General features: G+C 35.3%; 1 protein-coding gene across 2 annotated transcripts in view; it reads right to left on the bottom strand.

Annotated features, from left to right (window-relative positions):
• Positions 1–616: 616 nt before the first annotated feature.
• The window catches only part of DNAJB14 (DnaJ heat shock protein family (Hsp40) member B14), a 35,659-nt gene continuing 16,987 nt past the window's right edge, over positions 617–19,288 (bottom strand). For both annotated transcript variants that reach the window (XM_069485474.1, XM_069485473.1), the window contains 5 exons: positions 10,300–10,485; positions 8,136–8,230; positions 7,201–7,310; positions 5,506–5,678; positions 617–1,124 (listed from right to left, as the gene is read on the bottom strand). In XM_069485474.1, coding sequence (XP_069341575.1) covers positions 1,000–1,124; positions 5,506–5,678; positions 7,201–7,310; positions 8,136–8,230; positions 10,300–10,485 — 689 coding nt within the window. In that variant the 3' untranslated portion in view covers positions 617–999. The remainder of the gene's footprint in view (positions 1,125–5,505; positions 5,679–7,200; positions 7,311–8,135; positions 8,231–10,299; positions 10,486–19,288) is intronic.

Genomic DNA, 19,288 nt, shown 5'->3' with positions numbered 1-19,288 from the left:
AATAGGGTTAAAAGGCACAAAGCTATACTTTAGTAATAATTTTTCTTATTACTTATTTGTAAAAGAACCCATTTATTTTTGGATCCTGCTTAAATGATCACTAAGAAATTGCAAATTTCCACGGGGAAAAAAATTAGGTGGGTCCTCTTTATAAAGAATAAATTTTAGCAGCCTTCAAAGACATATACATGAACATTTGGAGGCCTTTTAATTACTGGAATTGCAAATAGCAGAACTGCACTTTACTGTCGAAGACCCTTTTAATTGAATATTCACAGCCATTTCCTCATATTTTCTTTATTAAAATCTATCAGTATAACATTTCATTTCTATGCATGTATATGTATAGCAATTCATAAAACTAAATAGTAAACTGATACTCTACACCAGTTCATTTATCTCAATATATATTTTGGAATATAACGGCAATATTAAAAATATCAATTCCCTCTAAGTTGATAATGCTATAAGATTTTACAGAAAGTTAGTTTTTTTTTTCTTTTTGAAAAAGTTTCTTTGTTTAAACTCCACATATTTGACACCTTAACAAAGAAAATGTAATTGTGTCATATAACATTTATTCCATTAATTTAACCTGAAGTGTCTCATGGAGCTAAACACTAAAAGAATTTAAATAAAAAGGCAATAAACTTTATGTACACAAAATGATCATTCCGTAAATATTTACAGGACAAGGGAAAAGATGGAGAATCACTAAAACTGGAAATTGCTACAGGTGTGACAATCCTCTCTCAAGACATTTTTAATTAGGAATCATATAAGCTTTGAAATGAAAATAATCGCAGAGGCATAACTAAAATATTAATTTTAGTTTTCAGTTCTTACTATTTAAAGGAGCCAGTGGGTCATGAATAGTCCAAGATTCTGGGAAGCAACCACTCAGATAAGTTTTTAATAGCAAATCTTTTTCTTCATCTCTCATGATGATACTAAACTTACAGAAAAAATAGGGTGAAAGGTATAAATAAAAATTCCAGTTCATCCCCCTTTGTAAAGACTGGTCAGCCGCTCTAATTCTTTGCAGTTGTCCATGCTCAAGGCATCTGCCTTCCTTCGGAGCCGGTCGTCACGGTATACTTTTGCTGCATATTGCATATCTGTTTCTGTTAAAAACAAACATTTTGCTGATTAAATAACAATTTACTTCACCTGGTTGCTTAAACTCAGATAATTCTTCATAGAAGTCCTTTGATATATTGCCATTAACTGACTTTCTTTTAAAAAAGAAGAAATCCAAGTACTACTCCTAGTAGCCATTTTAGTGAAAAAACAAAAAAAACAAAAAAAAAAACAACAAAAAACAAAAAAAACAAAAACAAAAAACAAACAAAAAACAACAAAAAAAACCCCTTTTTTTTAATTGAAAACTTTATTTGAAGCCTAGCATGTAAGACAAACAGAGAAAAGAAATAAGGATAGAATCTTGCCAATTCAAGTCAGAATATTCTCCCACCACTCCTGTCCCCCAGTGGTTTAAAAGTCTTGGCCTCCTATCCTAAAACTATTGTATGTTATACAACACTGCTAGTGGTTGTTTTTGCGGTGGTCTTTTGTTAAGGTTTCAGATTAATTATCCCAAGACTAAGTGTAAAAATTTTAAATCTTGTTCTGAGTTTACTTGAATTAAGAAATATATATAATAACATTACTGAAGGAACACAGAAAATGCTTGTTACATACACAATCATAATGTTGGTATTCAGCAAATAAGTACTTTTGAGGCTTCCTTCAGGATGTGGACAGCACAATTACTGTAAATACATAGACTACAAATCAAAATTCAGGAAAGTATCTCTTGTTTTATCCTGTTACTCTCAGCCATTTCACTTGTAAAGGGCAGGAGCACTTAGAAAACATGTAACAAAAAAAAAAACAAAACAAAAAAACAAATCTGTTACTTTCTGGAAACAGTGGCCAAAGTAGAAGACATCTGGTTGATATGCATCAGCCAGGACCACATTCAAAATATACTCACAGGTAAGAGTGTATTCCATTTGTAAAGCTCTCCAGAAATGATCTTTATGCAATCCGTTGGGCTAGGATTAACAACTCAACCAATATTACTCTACACCTTTTATTTAGAAGTAATACACTTGTAAAATCTATTTACAGATGACTCTTCCAAAGGAAATACTTAAGAGTTACAGGAACCAAAGCTCACACTGCCAACCAATGGCAGAGTCCAGGCTGGGCATGGTGGCTTGCACTTGTAATCCCAGCACTTTGTGGGGTCAAGGTGGTAGGATCGCTTGAGGCCAGGAGTTCAAGACCAATGGCAGAGTCTAGATTTCAATCCAAATCTCTAATGTCTAGCCTAATGTCCTTTCTACTACTTCAGATTATTGGTTGCATTTTATAAAACACTCACTTTACCAATGCAGACATTAGAGAGTATTATTAATAGAAGTGACTCCACAACAGAAAAACCCTGGCAAAAAAATACCAACTGGCCAACAATTTTTTGATAACATTAATTTATAAAACAAGGTATGAATGAATGCAATAGTCAATGAATTGTTATACTGAGCCCCTTCCACTATGGATGTAATAAATTTGCTGATTTTTTTTCTGAAAAATTTCTAACTATACAAAAGTTACAAGGGTAGTACAATGAACACCCTAAACCTCTTTACCTTGATTGATCAATTCTTCACATTTTGTCAATTTGCTTTAGCGCGCTCTCTCTCTCTCTCTCTCTCTCTCTCTCTACAGTAAAGGCTGTTGTGTTACTGTTGTGGTTACTTTGCAGAACCATTTGAGAATAAGTTGCAGCCATCATGACCTTTCATTTCTAATTACTTCAGCATGTTTCTCCTAAGAACAAGGGCATTCTCTTATATAACTGCAATAATAATTATTAAATTCAGACATTTAACAATGATTTAATACCATTATCTAATGTATAGTTTATATTCAAATTTAACCAACTGTTCTAATCATGTCCGTTATAGGTGTTCCCCTACCCCTCAAATCCAGGATCTGGTCCAGGATCACACGTTACTTTTAGTTGTCATGACTCTTTAGTCTCCTTTAGTCTTTTGTTGCATTGATATTTCTGAATACAGCAAGGTGTTTTATAGATGAATGACTTATTAAGAACAGATTTAGTTAGAACTACTGATAGCAACTTTAAAAGACACATATAAATGTGTGCAGTACAGTTGCAAACAACTTGGTGTAGTGGATAGAACATGGGCTGAGACATCCACGAAACCTATTAATACTGATCTTGCTGGACTGTTGAAAGATTGAACTACATTGTGCCAAAAGCAAAAACATTTGGTTCCTAGTAGGATGCAACAATAATAGCAATTATAATAAATAATAATATCGAACACTTGCTAGACCCTATGCTAAGGGCTTAACATACGATCTGTTACGGTCTATATTTTAATAATAAGATTAACTGAAATTTAGAGAGGTTAAGTAACTGGGTATAGGAAATATAAAGTCAGGATCTTGTGAGGCAGTCACAGAGCCTACACTTTTAACCTTGATAGTATACTATGTTCCATAAGTATATCTTTTCCTTTCTTCTTATTTACATAGTCAACTCCCAATTATTTAAGTTAATAGAAAGTAAGTACGCATAATCCAAAAATCACCCCTCTTTGGCTGAGGACTAGAATTTGTATTTGAAAGGAGATATATCTAATGTGCTAGTCATTCATTCTAAACAAAATAAACATGTCTTCCATATGTTCATTCATATGTATTCATTAATCATAACTCAATTTTCATATGTTCATCAAATATTTATTATTTGCCCACGATATGCCAAGGAATATACAAGGTCCTGGAGATTAAAAAAATTAAATTAAGGAAATAAAATTTGGTGTTTACTACCCTTGATACCTTTGGCTAATGCAGTTTTTCAACCCCTGCACTGTTGCCATTTTGGGCTGGATTATTCTTCGCAGTGCAGGGCCTGTCCTCACACTGTAGGATGCTCAGCAGCACGCCTGGCCTCGACTTGTTAGACGCCAGTATAATCCCTCCCTGTCCCACCCCCACCTCCACCCCATGATGACACACAAAAATGTCTCCAGACATTACCAATGTCTCGGGGGAGCAGGGGTGGCAACTCACTCCCATTGGAAAACCTGAAAACCACTAGTCTAAGGTGACCTTCTCCACACTGAGAACAGACTGATGTCACAGACTAAGAGAGTCAGAAGTCAAGGTCACATCTCCTCTAACTACCATTATATAGATGAGGAAACCAAGGCCGGAGAGGTTAAGAACTCTCTCAGAAGTATATAAAAGTTACATTTTATCAAATTTCCCCTAGCAAACGAGAGATAATTGCTAACATTTTCTGAGCATTTTCTATGTGTAAAGCACTTTATTGCCTGATTTATTAAGTCCATAAAGTTGGTTATTATTGAGAGGACTTTGGAGCACAGGGCTTGGATTCTGGAGACAAATTGTCTGATTTGAATCACAGACTACCTCTATAATCTTAGTAATCTTTCTTCGTCGTGGTTTCCGCATGTGTAAAATGGGTATAATAATCTCATAGAGTTCTTGTGGAGATTGAGTTTATATGCGTGCGTGTGTGTGTGTGTGTGTGTGTGTGTGTGTATAAAGTGCTTGGGACAGTGACGGAAGCAATAGGCGATATATAAATAGCTGTTATCTCCTCCTCCCACTCAACACCATCACCCATTTTACACAAGAAGAAATAAACTCATAGAGGTTACAGTATTTGGCCTGAATCACTCAGCTGAAAATTTCAGAGCTAGAATTCAACTTTAGTCTGTTTAATTCAAAGTGAATCTTCCTAATACTACACTATATGGTCTACATTATTGTTTATAACAACAATCACAAAAACAAGAACCACAACAATACTCAGTTCACATGCATCATCTACAGCAGGTCATATGGTCAATCTTTGTATAATGTGATTGTTTCTTAAGAAAACTGAGGCTGGAAAAGGTTAAGAGAATTAAGTGTTCCCAAGGCCTCTCTATGTGTGAAGTAAATAAAGAAAAACAAAACGTCATGTCAACAAAACTCATCGTACATTAAATGGTAAATGTTAAAGCTGTGTTAATGAAGAGTTTCAAACTTGTTTGAAACAGGATACATCTCAATACTGATGACATAGTTTATTTGCCAGGATTTTTTTTCTTCCTTAGAGGTATATAAAATAATGATGTATCTTACAATGGTCATATTAAATACAATGAAATTTGGTATGATTCACTTATTCAACGAAGTACTATTGATGACAACAATATATAAGTACCATTTATTAAGTCCTTACTATGCGCCAACTATTGTGTTAGGCCAGATGTATATTTACAATGTATTATCTCATTTAAGTATTGAGCTCCAATTATATGCCAGGAAATTCCAGAATATTCCCTGGGTGGGAAAGTCTAGAGGAATCAATTCCAAAGACTGTGAATAAGTTTTAAAATGTTAAATATCTGGCATGCAAAAAAAAAAAGAATGTTAAATATCTGATAAACTTACTTTGTTGTCTTTCTTTCCAGCAATTATTTCGAATATTAGTCACATAATCTTCTTCCACACTCTTTTCTACCTTCTGTAACAACATTCCTTTATATTCATTTTTAAAGTCCTTGTTGACATAATAAACAACACCCAAATTTTCTGTCTGCATTTTAATGGTTTGCCCTGATCCACTGTAAAAGAGATGCATGATCATTATTTTTTTAATTAAAATTGGACATTCTAACATGCTACTAAAAACCAAGCTAACAAAAACAATTGAAATTCATTAAAAAGTTACAGTTGGTAATACAGGTTGAGCATTCTCAATCCAAATATCTGAAATTCCAAAATGCTCCAAAATCTGAAACTTTTTGAGACCAGACATGATGCCACAAGTAGAAAATTCCATAGTTGACCTCATGTGATGGGTCAAAGCGCAGCTCAGTGTACAGGAACCTTTTAACCAAAACACAGCACGGGAGGCGAAGACTGAGAGCCTGCCTTGGGGTGTTGCTGCTGCTGTTTCATAGCTGATACAGGAATTCTGATGATGCTACTATGCTGCCCAGTTGCCCTGAACACATTATTTTTTCACTGTGGTAATAGTATGTCTTATTTTCTACTGTTAAGTACTTATGTGTAAATAAGTGTAAGAAAAATGGTTGCTTATCAGCAGCATATAAATTCAGAGTCAGGAATGACAGTGATGTCAAACAACCACAGATTTTCCAAATGCGTGGCTGAGATAGTGACACCTTTGCTTTCTGATGGTTTGATGTATACAAACTTTGTTCCATGTACAAAATTACTCAAACTATTGTATAAAATTACCTTTAGTTTAAGTGTATAAGGTCTATATGAAACAAATAAATTTTGTGTTTAGACTTGGGTATCATCACCAAGATATTTCACATCATGTATATAAATATTCCAAAATCCAAAAAAAATCTGAAATCCAAACCACTTCTGATACCAAACATTTTGGATAAGTGATACACAACCTGTATTTATATACCTTATCTTAAATTGCCTAAAACTATGATTTCATGTCATAAAAAAGTAACTACACTTTTAATATATTATGTTCTTATAAAGTTCTCTCAATTTTTAATTAATAAAAGTCTTATTTGGAAGAAATAAGTAATTCTTATTTTTAGACCAATCTGTTTTTAATACTATAAAATCACTGCCAATATGATTTTACAAAGTTTCCTTCACGTTCATTGTGTTACACCAAAGTTGTCTAGAATCGATGCTGTATTACATTTCCTTTATGGCCTGAACTCTTATATAAAAAGTATATGGTAGAAAAATACTTCATTAAAAAATATTTGCATTCATTTAATCAATATTTTACAGGAGTCATTTCCCCCTTAATAACACAAATCTACGTAAGATCAATCACTGCTTCTTGTCCTTAAAGTATTTTTGTCTTTAGTATCAGCATATTACCAGCCACATTAAACTGCTATCAAGTTTGACTACAGCTCTTCTGTCCTTATCTACAAGGGACAGAAATGTAAACTAACAATGTAATACAAATTTGTCATGTAAAGTAACTTTTTTAAAAAATTAGATACAAATTTTTAAATCTGGTACATTTGTAGTAATAGGTTTGGCACTTGAAAGTTGAAAAGAGCACAAGCCTTTTAAAGGAAGCTAGATAAGAAACAGCAAGAATTCATTTTTGTAAAACTTCACTTAGCTACTTACGATCTGGGATATAAGGAATAAGGAGGATTAGTGACCATCAATTGGCTTAATAATGACACGAGGATCAATACAATAATGGGCATCAGCTGGATAAACACAGAAAAACCTCCCTATAAAAAAAAATCATCAAAGAATAACAGATTGTAACATAACTGTAGTTGTCAATAATCCAACAGTTGTCATACATTTTTAGAGGCAGAAAGGACATTTGAGATCATCTGGTTCAGTGCTTTCAAGTAAGCCTAATCATACCAACTTCCTAAGGTGATTCTTAAAAATATAACTTTCCAGGCACATCACTAGGAGATTCTGATTTCAAAACCACTGACAAAACTTGATCTCCTTTTACAGAGGAGGAAGTCCTCCTCTCTCTCTCTCTCTCTCTCTCACACACACACACACACACACACACACATAGAGACTCTACCAATATGTTGCAGGTTGAAAAACTATTTTTACCTTGGATCTGAGGGTAGAAGATGGGAGCTGATGAGTGGCAGAGCTGGGCCCCAGGCCTTTTAATTTCTAGTCTAGGGCTCTTTCCATTTACCTTTCCACTTCATGTAATTTAATTGCTATAGGCAATTAGGTATAACTGCATTAGAACAAGGAAAGTTACCTCCAATTTAAGTTTTTCAGTATTAATTCTAATTCTTCAGGACCACCAATAACAAGTTACCTTCAAACCATACACAGTGCAGGGGGACCTCCATTAGAATCACAGAAAAACAAATCTGCCCAACCATCTCCCACCCTGACCTCTACTCCTGTTCCTACGTTATTCCTAACGCATTTTCTGGTCTCCGTTGAACACCTTTGGTAAGAGAAAACTCAGCATTTCCTAAAACAACTTCCCCTATTTTTAGGCAACTTTAATTGCTTTTCCTGAGCTGAAATTTGCCATTTATTGATTTCTAATCATATCACAAACATACATCTCCTCTTTCTTCTTCTCTTTCATGTCCACTGTGTCGGTGGTGATGTTGATGGCTATAACCAGCTCGTCCATTTGAAAATGAATGTACAGTACCTACAAAATTAAAAGCAAGGTTAAATTAGGGAGAGCAGTGATGATCAGAAAAATTATATTTTCCTTTACATTCTTCTTTAATTTTTCAAAAGTTACGAAAATAATGCACGTGTATTTTGAGAAGTGTGTGCTTATTGCCCTCTCCTCCTGTGAGTGAATGGTGGACAGAAACAAGAATGATTCTTCCCAGACTCCGCCTCCTTTAAAATAAGGCAGAAGTTCCTTCTTCATGAAAACTTGAGTAAGAGTTTCTCTACAGTACAGACTTTTGTCATGGTTGGTTGTTTTTACAAACCTTGGATCATTACCCTGAAACTCTGCTTTTTGCATTTATCAGTGAATCAGAAACATCTCTAGAAATTAAAAGATAGCACTCTAATTCATTTTTTTAAAAAACAGCTATACAAAATGCCATGGGATAGGACCACAATTTATTCAAACATTCTCTTGCTGGTGGGCATTCGAGTTGTTTTCAAATAAGGTGACCAATCAGAAATGGCTACCACTGACAAAGTAAACTACATTGCAACTAGCAAAATCACTGCAAATCAACTACTGGAAGACAATCCACTATTGCCTGAAAGAGTTCTGATTGTTCCTAGTATATCTGCAGCCAAAATTACTAGTTTTAATAATTTTTCTGGAAGAGGTAATTATGTGTTCTAATATGTTAAAACACAGGTTATATTTTCGGTCATTAATTTTATATTTATATATCCTCTTCAAGGATGTTTTGCAAAATGTCCTATCAATGACCACAACCTTTCTCAATAATATTCATAGAGGGCTACCGGGCCAGGATGTATTGCTATATTCATAAAAATTCTCCTCATTTTGAATGGGATGTTTAATTCAGCACCTGAAGTAAATGCTGTAAGCAAGACTGGAGCTATAATTTTAAATACCTTAGAGGAGCTACGCTCAAAGAAAATTAATTTCCACACAAAAACTCACAGTACAGTAAGTCCTCAATGTCACTGATAGGTTCTTGGAAAACACAACGTTAAGCAAAACAATGTACTGTATGCCGTAGGAACGTAACTCAGGTTTACATCAATTAGCCTACGGTAAAATGGGTTCATTAGAAAGCATGTTATGCTTAAAGTTGCAGTTTCCAAGCACCTATTAATAATGTTAAATGAGGACTTACTGTAAATGTAACTAGTGTTCACTATTACTTATGTTGATAGTATAAAATCTATTCATTATAGCACCACTACAGTATTTTACTTTGATAGTCTAGTTCAAGTAATTATTTCTATCTTAATGTAATTAAAAAAAAAAACACTTTCTTTGTATAGCCTATGAATCAGACTTTTTACTATTTAAATGGAAATACAGATGAGGACCTCCACATATACCCAAATTAGCAATCTATAATGTTATTAAAAAAATATTTACAAAGATCTCCAGAGAACCAATGTCTAATAGGCATCCAGGGTATAGTGTACCTTCCATAACGGTAACTGCACTTAACCCAAGACATTGCCACTAAATTTCCTGTTTACTTTCCTTTTCCTTAGCTTTACATAAAATACAGAATATCTACACTCTTTTTTTTTTTTTTTTTTGAGACAGAGTCTTACTCTCTTGCCCTGGGTAGAGTTCAGTGGCATCATCATAGCTCACAGCAACCTCAAACTCCTGGGCTCAAGTGATCCTCTTGCCTCAGCCTCCTGAGTAGCTGGGACTACGGGTGCGTGTGATGACATCTGGCTAATTTTTCCATTTTTAGTAGAGACGGGTCTCGTTCTTGCTCAGGCTGGTCTTGAACTCCTGAGCTCAAGCAATCCTCCTGCCTTGGCCTCCCAGAGTGCTAGGATTACAGGCATAAGCCACTGTGCCCGACCTACATTCTTTTTTAATCAAAATATATTCTAGGGAAAAGGTAGGCTATAATAAAAGTAATAACCCTAACATGTTTCTCCAACCTTCGTGAAAAACCATCACAGGATCATAACACCATAAGAAATGTAGAGGAGAAGGCAGATACATCTCTAAATAGCGTAAGTGGAGGTAAGGATCTCCAGTTTCTTAAAATATAATATACATAATTAGCATTAAAGTACCTGAAGGAAATCCCCCACCAAAAAATATATTAAACAAGTCTTCTGGAGTTATATCAGCTTCACAGCCTCTATGGAAATTAAACCTGCCATTGTTTTGGTGATTACAAGCTTGCTCTTCACTGCCTGTGAGGTCGTACTGTTTTCGTTTTTCTGGATTGCTTAAAACAGCATAAGCGTTTCCAATCTCTGAAAAAGTAATGGGTAAAAGTTGGTAAGCAAAGTTTTTATATTATAAAAGATCGCCCCAAAAAATAACGATATAAAAGATTGCCCCATATAAAAACTGTCATGTTAAAAAAAAAAAAAAACTACTTGAAACTAATCAAGAAAATTGTAAAAGAAAAATAATTTTACAGATATTATACATTGCTTACAATTATACATATTACTGTGTCTCAAGATAACTTTGTATACTAGACAGGCAAGTCTCCTGCCTTAAGAGGAATGTCCATCTTTCCTGTCTTTAGTATTGTGCTCCATTCCCTTAAATCCTGCTTCTTCCTTTTTGAGTACCCTAATCTAGCCATTTATCAAGGTTGTTCAGACCAATAACAACAGCAGTAGCTACCATTTATTGAGCACCTATTAACTGCCAGCCTCTGTGGCCAGCACCTTATTTATTACATTATCCATAATCCTCACTTTACAGATGAAAACCCTGAGGCTCGAAAAAGTTAACTAGCTCAATGTCAAATTTTTCTTAGCAGAATGAGTATATTCTCACTACTCTATGTCATCTATACCATGCACTTTTTTTCGCACACTAGTGCCCAGTGTGAACTATTCCTTCATTCTATTCCTTCACAATGTATTCCCCTTAAAACAGTAAACTCCACTGAAGTAGGGACTATATCTACGTATTCACCGCAATATCCCCAGGGTCCAGCATAAAGTCTGAATTAGTTTTTAAATAAATAATCTGCAGTTTTACTATCTCATTTTGCTACTTTCATTATATTTATTTATAAATAAAAAAATTCTATTTCCCATCTCATAGTCCCATGTCCAGAAAGAGGCAATAGTACACTGGCTACCAGAATGTCTTCTTGAAGCAATTTACAAAAGCTGTAGTGCTTTGAATCTAAAAGCAGGAACTACCCTATTGTGTATTCTGATACTTCTAATAATCATTTCATAAATTCATCTCATTTCTTCATCTAGATTACAAGTCTCTTGCAATACAGGATGTTTTAAAAATACATTTTGGACCCCCTGTGGTGGCCACCATACAAGAAAACAGATGCTCATTAGGTAGTTGTATTTGGATGATTACACATTATACTGAAACAATTACATATAGACATTCTGGAAATTTTCTTCTAGTGCAGCTTTTCGAAAGTGGTATTCAAAGATAGCTTTCAGGGGGTCTGTTAACCCTGCTGTATGAAAAATTAGGTGAATGGGCCATCTGTCTGAGGGATGCTCCCAAGCTTCTTCAGATTCTCAAAGCAATCTGTGACTCAGAAATGTAGCCATCATTTATGATGCTATTTCAGTGGGAAAGTATAATCAAAGATCCAAACAATGTACTTACAAACAACACCAAGGTATTAACTCACACCTGAGAAAGAAGCAGATCTATCAATCTCTGCTAAAGATGTACTTCCAGTAACAATATCAGTTCTAGGATTGAACGTCTATAAAATCAAAGGGCTATTTCATGTAATCTCATAATGCTATTACTTTTAAAACTATTTATATATAGGCAACCCAATTTTATTTTTAAGGCCATTTCTTTAAAAAAAACTCTCCAAACATTAAGATCATTTAAAAGATATTTGTGAAATACTGTCAAAATCTATAATTTATATACTGTGACCTGAATAATTTTTTCTCTTTACTTTGTGTTATACTCATAATCAAGAGTATTTTTTTTGCAGTTCCTTGTTATCTAAAAAATTATATCCAAAATTTATTTTGTATTCAAAAGCCTTGCAAAATACATTTCTATCTCCCTTGTCGCTTATTTCACCAAAAGGTGCCTTCCACTTCATTCATTTTTCTTTAAACTTTTTATTTTGAGATAACTAGAGATTCACATGCAGTTATAAGAAATAATACAGAGATCCTCTGTACCTTTCACCTAGTTTCCCCCATTGGTAATCTCTTACAAAATTACAGTACAGTGTCACAAGCAGGGTATCGATCAGGACCCAGAACATTCTATTACCACCCTCACGTTGCCCTTTTGTAACCACATTCACTTCCTGTCCTGCCCTCCCTAACCACTGGCAACACTAACGTAGTCTCCATTTCTACAATGTTGTCATTTCGAAAACACTGTATCAATGAAATAAAACAGTATATACATGGGATTACATTATGTAACTGTTATACATGAATGGAATGAAACTCTTAGGAATTGGCTTTTTTAATCAGCATGATTCTCTAGAAATTAGTATCCAGGGCGTTATATATGCCAATAGCTCATTCCTTTTTACTATTGAGTAGTATTCCATGGCAAGGATGCACTGCTGTGTGTTTAACCATTCACCTGCTGAATAACATCTAGGTTATTTCCAGTTTGGGGCTATTACAAATAAAACTGCTATTTGCATTCATGTACAGGTTTATGTAAAAATATAAGATTTCATTTCTCTGGGATAAATGCCCAGGAGTACATTGCTGGCTTGTATGGTAGCTATATACTTAGTTTTTTGAGAAACTGCCAAACTCTCTTGTATAGAATGGCTGTGTCATTATACATCCCCTCAAAAATGTATAATTGATCCGTTCTCTGTGTCCATACCGGCATTTGGTGTTGTCACTATTTTTCACCTTAACCATTCTGATAGGTGTGTAGTGATGTTTCATTTTGGTTTTACTTTGCATTTCTTTAATGGCTAATGATGATATTGAAAATCTTTGTTTGCTTTTAATCGAGACAGTGCCTCACTCTGTTGCCTGGGCTAGAGTGCAGTGGTGTCATCATAGCTCACCACAACCTCACACTCCTGGGCTTAGCAATCCTCCTACCTCAGCCTCCTGAGTAGCAGGGACTACAGGTGCACACCAACATGCTGGCTAATTTTTCTATTTTTTTGTAGAGACAAGATCTCACTATGTTGCTCAGGCTGGTCTCAAACTCCTGGCTTCAGATAATTCTCCCACCTCAGCCTTCCAAAGTGCTGGGAGCACCTGGCCTTGAAAATCTTTCCATATGCTTATTTGCCCTCCGTATATCATCTTTGGTGGAATGTCTCTCTCTTGCCTGTTTTCTACTTGGATTGTCTACTGGGAGTTCTTTATATATTCTAGATACTAGCCCTTTGTCAGATATGTCCTTTGGCAAATATTTTCTCCCATCCTGTCACTTTTCATCCTCTTAATAGGGCAGAACAAACTTTTAACAAATTTTGACATCCAATTTAACAACTTTTCCTTTTATGAACTGTGCTTTTGGTGTTATTGTAGTTGGGCCCCTTGAGAATTTGGCACTCTGGCGTGTTTTGATGACTCAAATAATGTAAAACCTGACCAGGCTCTTGTTTGTTTGCGCATGTTAACTGCTGGCTTCCTGCACGGCACCCTTTGCTGTCACGGTAGTTATTAATTGCTGACATACTGTCTGTCTGTCAAGCAGGAAGAGGAGACAACTGCAGGGTCACGAGGAAAACCTGTGAGTTTGTTTTGCAGAAGGAATGAATGCCCTTGAGAAGCAGTGACCAGCTGCTAATGCCCAGAGTGTGGTCACTCAAGGTGTCATCTGGGATGTTATCTGTGAGTAAAGCAACATGTATTTCCCCCTTTGCTTCCCTGAAACTCCCCTCCCTCACTCCCTAGCCACACAAAAGCTCCCTGCTTCATCCTTCTGTCAAGGTGGATCTAAGAGGTCTTGGTCTTGCTCTCCCATCTTCTCACTTTGGCCAAATCGAATAAACCTTTCTCCATCTCCAAGCACAGGTGTCACTGTGCCTGGCTTTAGCTGGGCATCAGGTACACAAACCTGAATGTGGGATTTGACAACATTGTCTTAAGAAATCATTGCCTAGTACCCTAGACCTTAAAGATTTGCTGCCAGAATTTTTTGCTAAGTTGAAAAGTGTTATGGTTTATATTTACATTCATGATCCATTTGGAGTTCATTTTTTTTGTATGAAGCTTGATACTTTTCATCAAGGTTAATTTTTTGGCTTATGGATGTCCAACTGCTAAAAAACCATTGTTGAAGAGGCTAACTTTCCTCCACTGAAATCCTTTTGCATCTTTGTCAAATATCAGTTGGGTACATTTGTATGGGTCTATTTCTGGGTTCCCTACCCTGTTCTGTTGATCCGTGTGTCTGTTCCTCTGCCAAGACCACACAGTTTAGATGCTGAAATCAGGAACACCGATTACAACCACTCCATTCTTTTAATAAATTGTCTTCAGCTATTCAGGTTCTTTTGCGTCTCCATATAAATTTTAGAATAACCTCATTTCTATCTATAAAAAATCTTGCTACGATTTTGACAGGAATTGCATTAAACCTGTATACCAATTTAGGGAGATCTGACATCTTTACTATGTTGAGTCTTCCAATTCATGAACATGATATTTTGTTCCATTTATTTAGATCTTTTCTGATTTCTTTCATCAATATTTTATAGCTTTCAGCATATAAAACCTATACAGGTTTCACACCTAAGTATTTTCTTTTTTTTTTTTTTTGTGATTGCATATGACAATATATTTTTTAATTTTGGAATTTACATGTTCATTGCTAGTACATAGAAATGAAATTAATTTTTGTATGTTTATCTTATATCCTGCAATCTTATGGAATTCACTTAACAGTTATAGAAGGTTTTTGTTTTTTTGGCCATAAAATGGTTCTGGATAGAAGGGTTTTTTTGTGGATTCCTTGGGATTTTCTACAAAGATAATCATGTCATTTGCAAATAGAAATACTTTTATCTCTTCTTTTCCAATCTGTATGCCTTTTGTTTCCTTTCCTATCCTTAATGTAGTGGCTACAACTTTCAGCACTATGTTGAATATGAATGGTAAGATGGCCATTCTTGCTTTGTTCCTGATCCTACAGATCCTAGGGATTCAGTCTTTCACCATTAAGGATAATGTAACTGTAGGTGCTCGATAGTTGCTCCTTATCAAGTTGAGGCAGTTCCTTCATATCCCTATTTTTCTGACACTTTTTTATCATAAACTGGTGATGAAGTTTTTCAAATGCTTTTACTGCACTGATTAATATAATCATGAGATTTTTCTTGTTTAGCCTATAAATACGGAGGATTACACTGTGAACCAAATTTGCAACCTTGGAAACATCACTGGGTCAGGGTGTATAATTCTTTTTAGATACTGCAAAATTCTGATAGTTTGTTAATGATATCTGGGTTTATTCCATGAAGGGTATTGGTCTGTAGTTTTCTTTTTCTTCCTTCTTTCCTTTCCTTTTCTCTTTCTTTCTTTCTCTTTCTCTTTCTTTCTTTTTCTTTTGTAATGTCTTTGATGGGTTTTGATAGCAAGGTGAAACTTATTTCATAAAATGAATCAGAAAATGTTTCCTCCTCTTGCATTTTCTGGAAGAGATTATGAAGAATTGGTTTTAATTCTTCCTTAAAAGTTTGGTAGAATTCTCCAGTAAGAGCATCTGAGCCTGGAGATTTCTTTTGGGGGAGTTTTAGAATTACAAATTTAATTTACTGAACAGTTCTTAGTCCATTTTGTTTTGCTACGAAAGAACACCTGAGTCTGAGTAATATTTATATATATGTGTGTGTGTGTGTGTGTGTGTATATATATATATATATATATATATAAAGAAGTTTATTTAGCTCATGGTTTTTCAGGCTGAGATGTTCAAGGACATGCCTTGGCTTCTGGTGAGAGCTTACATGCTGTGTGGAGAAGATTAAATGGGAAGGAGACCTGAGTAGAGGAGAAAACCTGAGGAGCACCCTGGCTTTGTAACAACTCACTCTTTCAGGACTAGTCCATTCCCAAGAGAACCAATCCCTAATCCAGTCTCCCAAGAGCAAGAACTCACTCACCACGCCATTCATGAGGGTTCTGCCCCCATAACCCAAACACCTCCCACTAGGTCCCACCTCCCAACACGGCCATGTTGGGGATCAAATTTCAACATGAGTTTTGGTAGGAACAAACAAACCACTGCAAGTTCTATCTGGCTATTCACATTATCTATTTCAGACTGAGTTGTCATTATTTGTATTTGTATTTTTTGCCTCGCCCAAGCCAGGGCCACAAGTGTGTCCTTCTCTTATACAGTGCCCTCCACTGCCATTAGTTGTGGGTTTATCTCCCCCACCCCTCCGACCTGACCACCCAGTATTACTGCCATGTGAGCATCTTAGTGTTGATCAGTTAGTACCAATTTGATGGAGAGTACAGTGGTGCATGTTTTTCCATCCTTGTGATACCTCACTTTGAAGGATGTGCTCAATCTCTATCCAGGATAATATAAGAGGGGCTAGTTCACCATTGTTTTTGTAGTTGAGTAGTATTCCATGGTATACGTATACCACATTTTATCGATCCACTCATGTATTGATGGGTACTTGGGTTGTTTCTACATCTTTGCAATTGTGAATTGCGCTGCTATAAACATGAGTCTCAATTTTCTTATCTGTGAAATGATGATGACACTGATCCCCTATTTCACAAGATTTTTTTTTTTTTTTTTTAATCTGGAGACAGAGTCTCACTCTGTTGCCCTAGCTAGAGTGCAGTGGTGTCATCATAGCTCACTGAAACCTCAAACTCCAGGGCTCAAGCAATCAATCCTCCTGCCTCAGCCTCCCAAGTAGCTGGAACTACAGGTGTGCGCCACCACGCCCGGCTAATTTTCCTATTTTTTGTAGAGACAGGGTCTCACTCTTGTTCAGGCTGGTCTCAAACTCCTGAGTTCAAGTGATCCTCCCGCCATGGCCTTCCAGAGTGCTCGGATTACAGGCGTGAGCTATAGTACGCAGCCAACTCACAAGATTTCTAATAAGCATTACATTTAAATGAGGGAATGAAAAACTATAAAATGATTGTCAAATGTTAGGCATTACTATATTGCAAAAGTTCTATGTGAAATCTGTCTCTCCTTTATTAATTATAAATTCTTTGGGGAAGAGGGTATCTCATATTTTCTCACTGCATTTCTCTGTAAGAACTAGCTCAAATGGTAGAATTAAATTCTTTGTTCTTAGAGATACATTTTAGATGTTAATACTGACTACCAGACCTAACACAAAAAACAGCATCTGATCCACTATTAGTTATCAAGCAAACACATCAACAGCTAAGCCACGCCCCTTGTCATTACAGTCATGTACATGTCAATAGGCACAGGTACTATGCACATGGTCTCTGAAACACTCGGGAGTCTTTGAAGGTAATGTAGACTGGTGTGTTTTGAAGACATCTACGTCAGAGAAAAGGAAAGGGATCCATTTCAACGAAATTTTTTAAAAATATGCAAGTCATTCTGTAAATAAAATATTCCTTCCTTGGGAAACTTACAATCCTAACTAGAAGGACAAAATAGCCACGTTGAGTTTGTGTAGTCAATTCTTCTGAAAAGCTATCTTTTTTATTTTTAAAGCTTTACAAAACACAAATGAAAACATCTCTTCCATTTAATTTAATTCCCTAAACTAATTACACCTCTTCTTTTTCTATTCTTGGAGAAAATAAAAAGCAAGTGGTTTTATTTTCTGTAAAAAGTATTTCAGTAATTATAGAGCAATCAATCTGTACTTTAGCTTTTATATAAGAGACAAAAGTATTGTCTTTGCCTAGAGATAAACAGCTTACTATTCCAAAAAAAAGAAGTTAAGATTGATTGGTTAAAAACAAAATAAGAAGGCAATGAAAAGATCCTGTGTGCTAAATGAATGAAACTTGTCACTGCTGTGTGATGACACTAGCTGTAATATTTTCTAATTAACTACCATTGCTCACAAGGCATCTGAGGATTACAGCTTGGGTTTTCTATGTCGTTTCTACTCAATGAAAAATGGGCTCATAACCAACTCCCTATTCTGATCCTCTTTGGGACTAATAAATTGGCATTCTGATTTACAGATAAACTCTTGTGTATTGAATAATGTGAGCCTCTCCCTGAAGAGGAATCACCTCCCAACATGCTGGTAAGTATTAAGTTTCTAGTTTTGCAAAGCAGAGCATTAACCTCCGAGATGTACCACACCGAAGTCCAAGCACCTTTGTAAAAGCCTTTTGCGTGTCTAGCTGGCTTCACAGACGTGGAAGAATAAAGCGCTTTAACGTTTTTAACATTAGTAAAGAATTAACACTGAATCACCTAGCAGATCACAAACATGCAAATAACCCACTGCCAAAATATTTTTAAAACACACAAAATTTTAAGTTAAATGCATTTAACTCATAATGTGGAACTTTGACCTTTTGAGGGAATGTGTACTAATAAGCTATTTAAAGATTTCAGTTACTTTCATTAGTAACTCCGCGACTGCATATATGAAAAGCATTTTGTATTTATGAATGCTTCAAATTCAGTGTGGAAACCACGCTCCAGCAATAAAACAAATTCAACAAGTATTTATTCTATTTGAAAATTTCATCAAAATTTCCCAACTTTCTGTACTATTGAATTAGAAATTAATGTACATGCAGTTTTCTGTGTTATTTTTAATAATGAAACCTTATTTTTATTTAATAAAGGTGTGTATTTGGAGGATAGAAAATACAGGTACCATTTTCTGCACATATTCCTCAGGTAATGAATTGACAGGAATGCGATTTGCAAGTCAGGGATTTTGAATAATGTGACTTTTCCTGGAGTTTCAACGTGCCACTTTCATTTGAAGGAAATGAAGCGAGAAGCCTGTCACTGTCACGGTATCTTACTTTCACCAGCACTACTGTGGTAGCTACTTTTATTGAAATGTATTACTAATTCCCAAATGTATTTTTCTTGGTGACTTCTTTCAAGAAATAAAACTGTTTTGGAAACAATCTAAACAGTATTTTTATGAAGGATCAATTGAGTCTTCTA

Source organism: Eulemur rufifrons, chromosome 13, assembly GCF_041146395.1.
Source record: "Eulemur rufifrons isolate Redbay chromosome 13, OSU_ERuf_1, whole genome shotgun sequence".
NCBI classification, from domain to species: domain Eukaryota; kingdom Metazoa; phylum Chordata; class Mammalia; order Primates; family Lemuridae; genus Eulemur; species Eulemur rufifrons.
The sequence above is the reverse complement of the archived record's forward strand: the minus strand, read 5'-3'. Positions and strand labels throughout refer to the sequence as shown.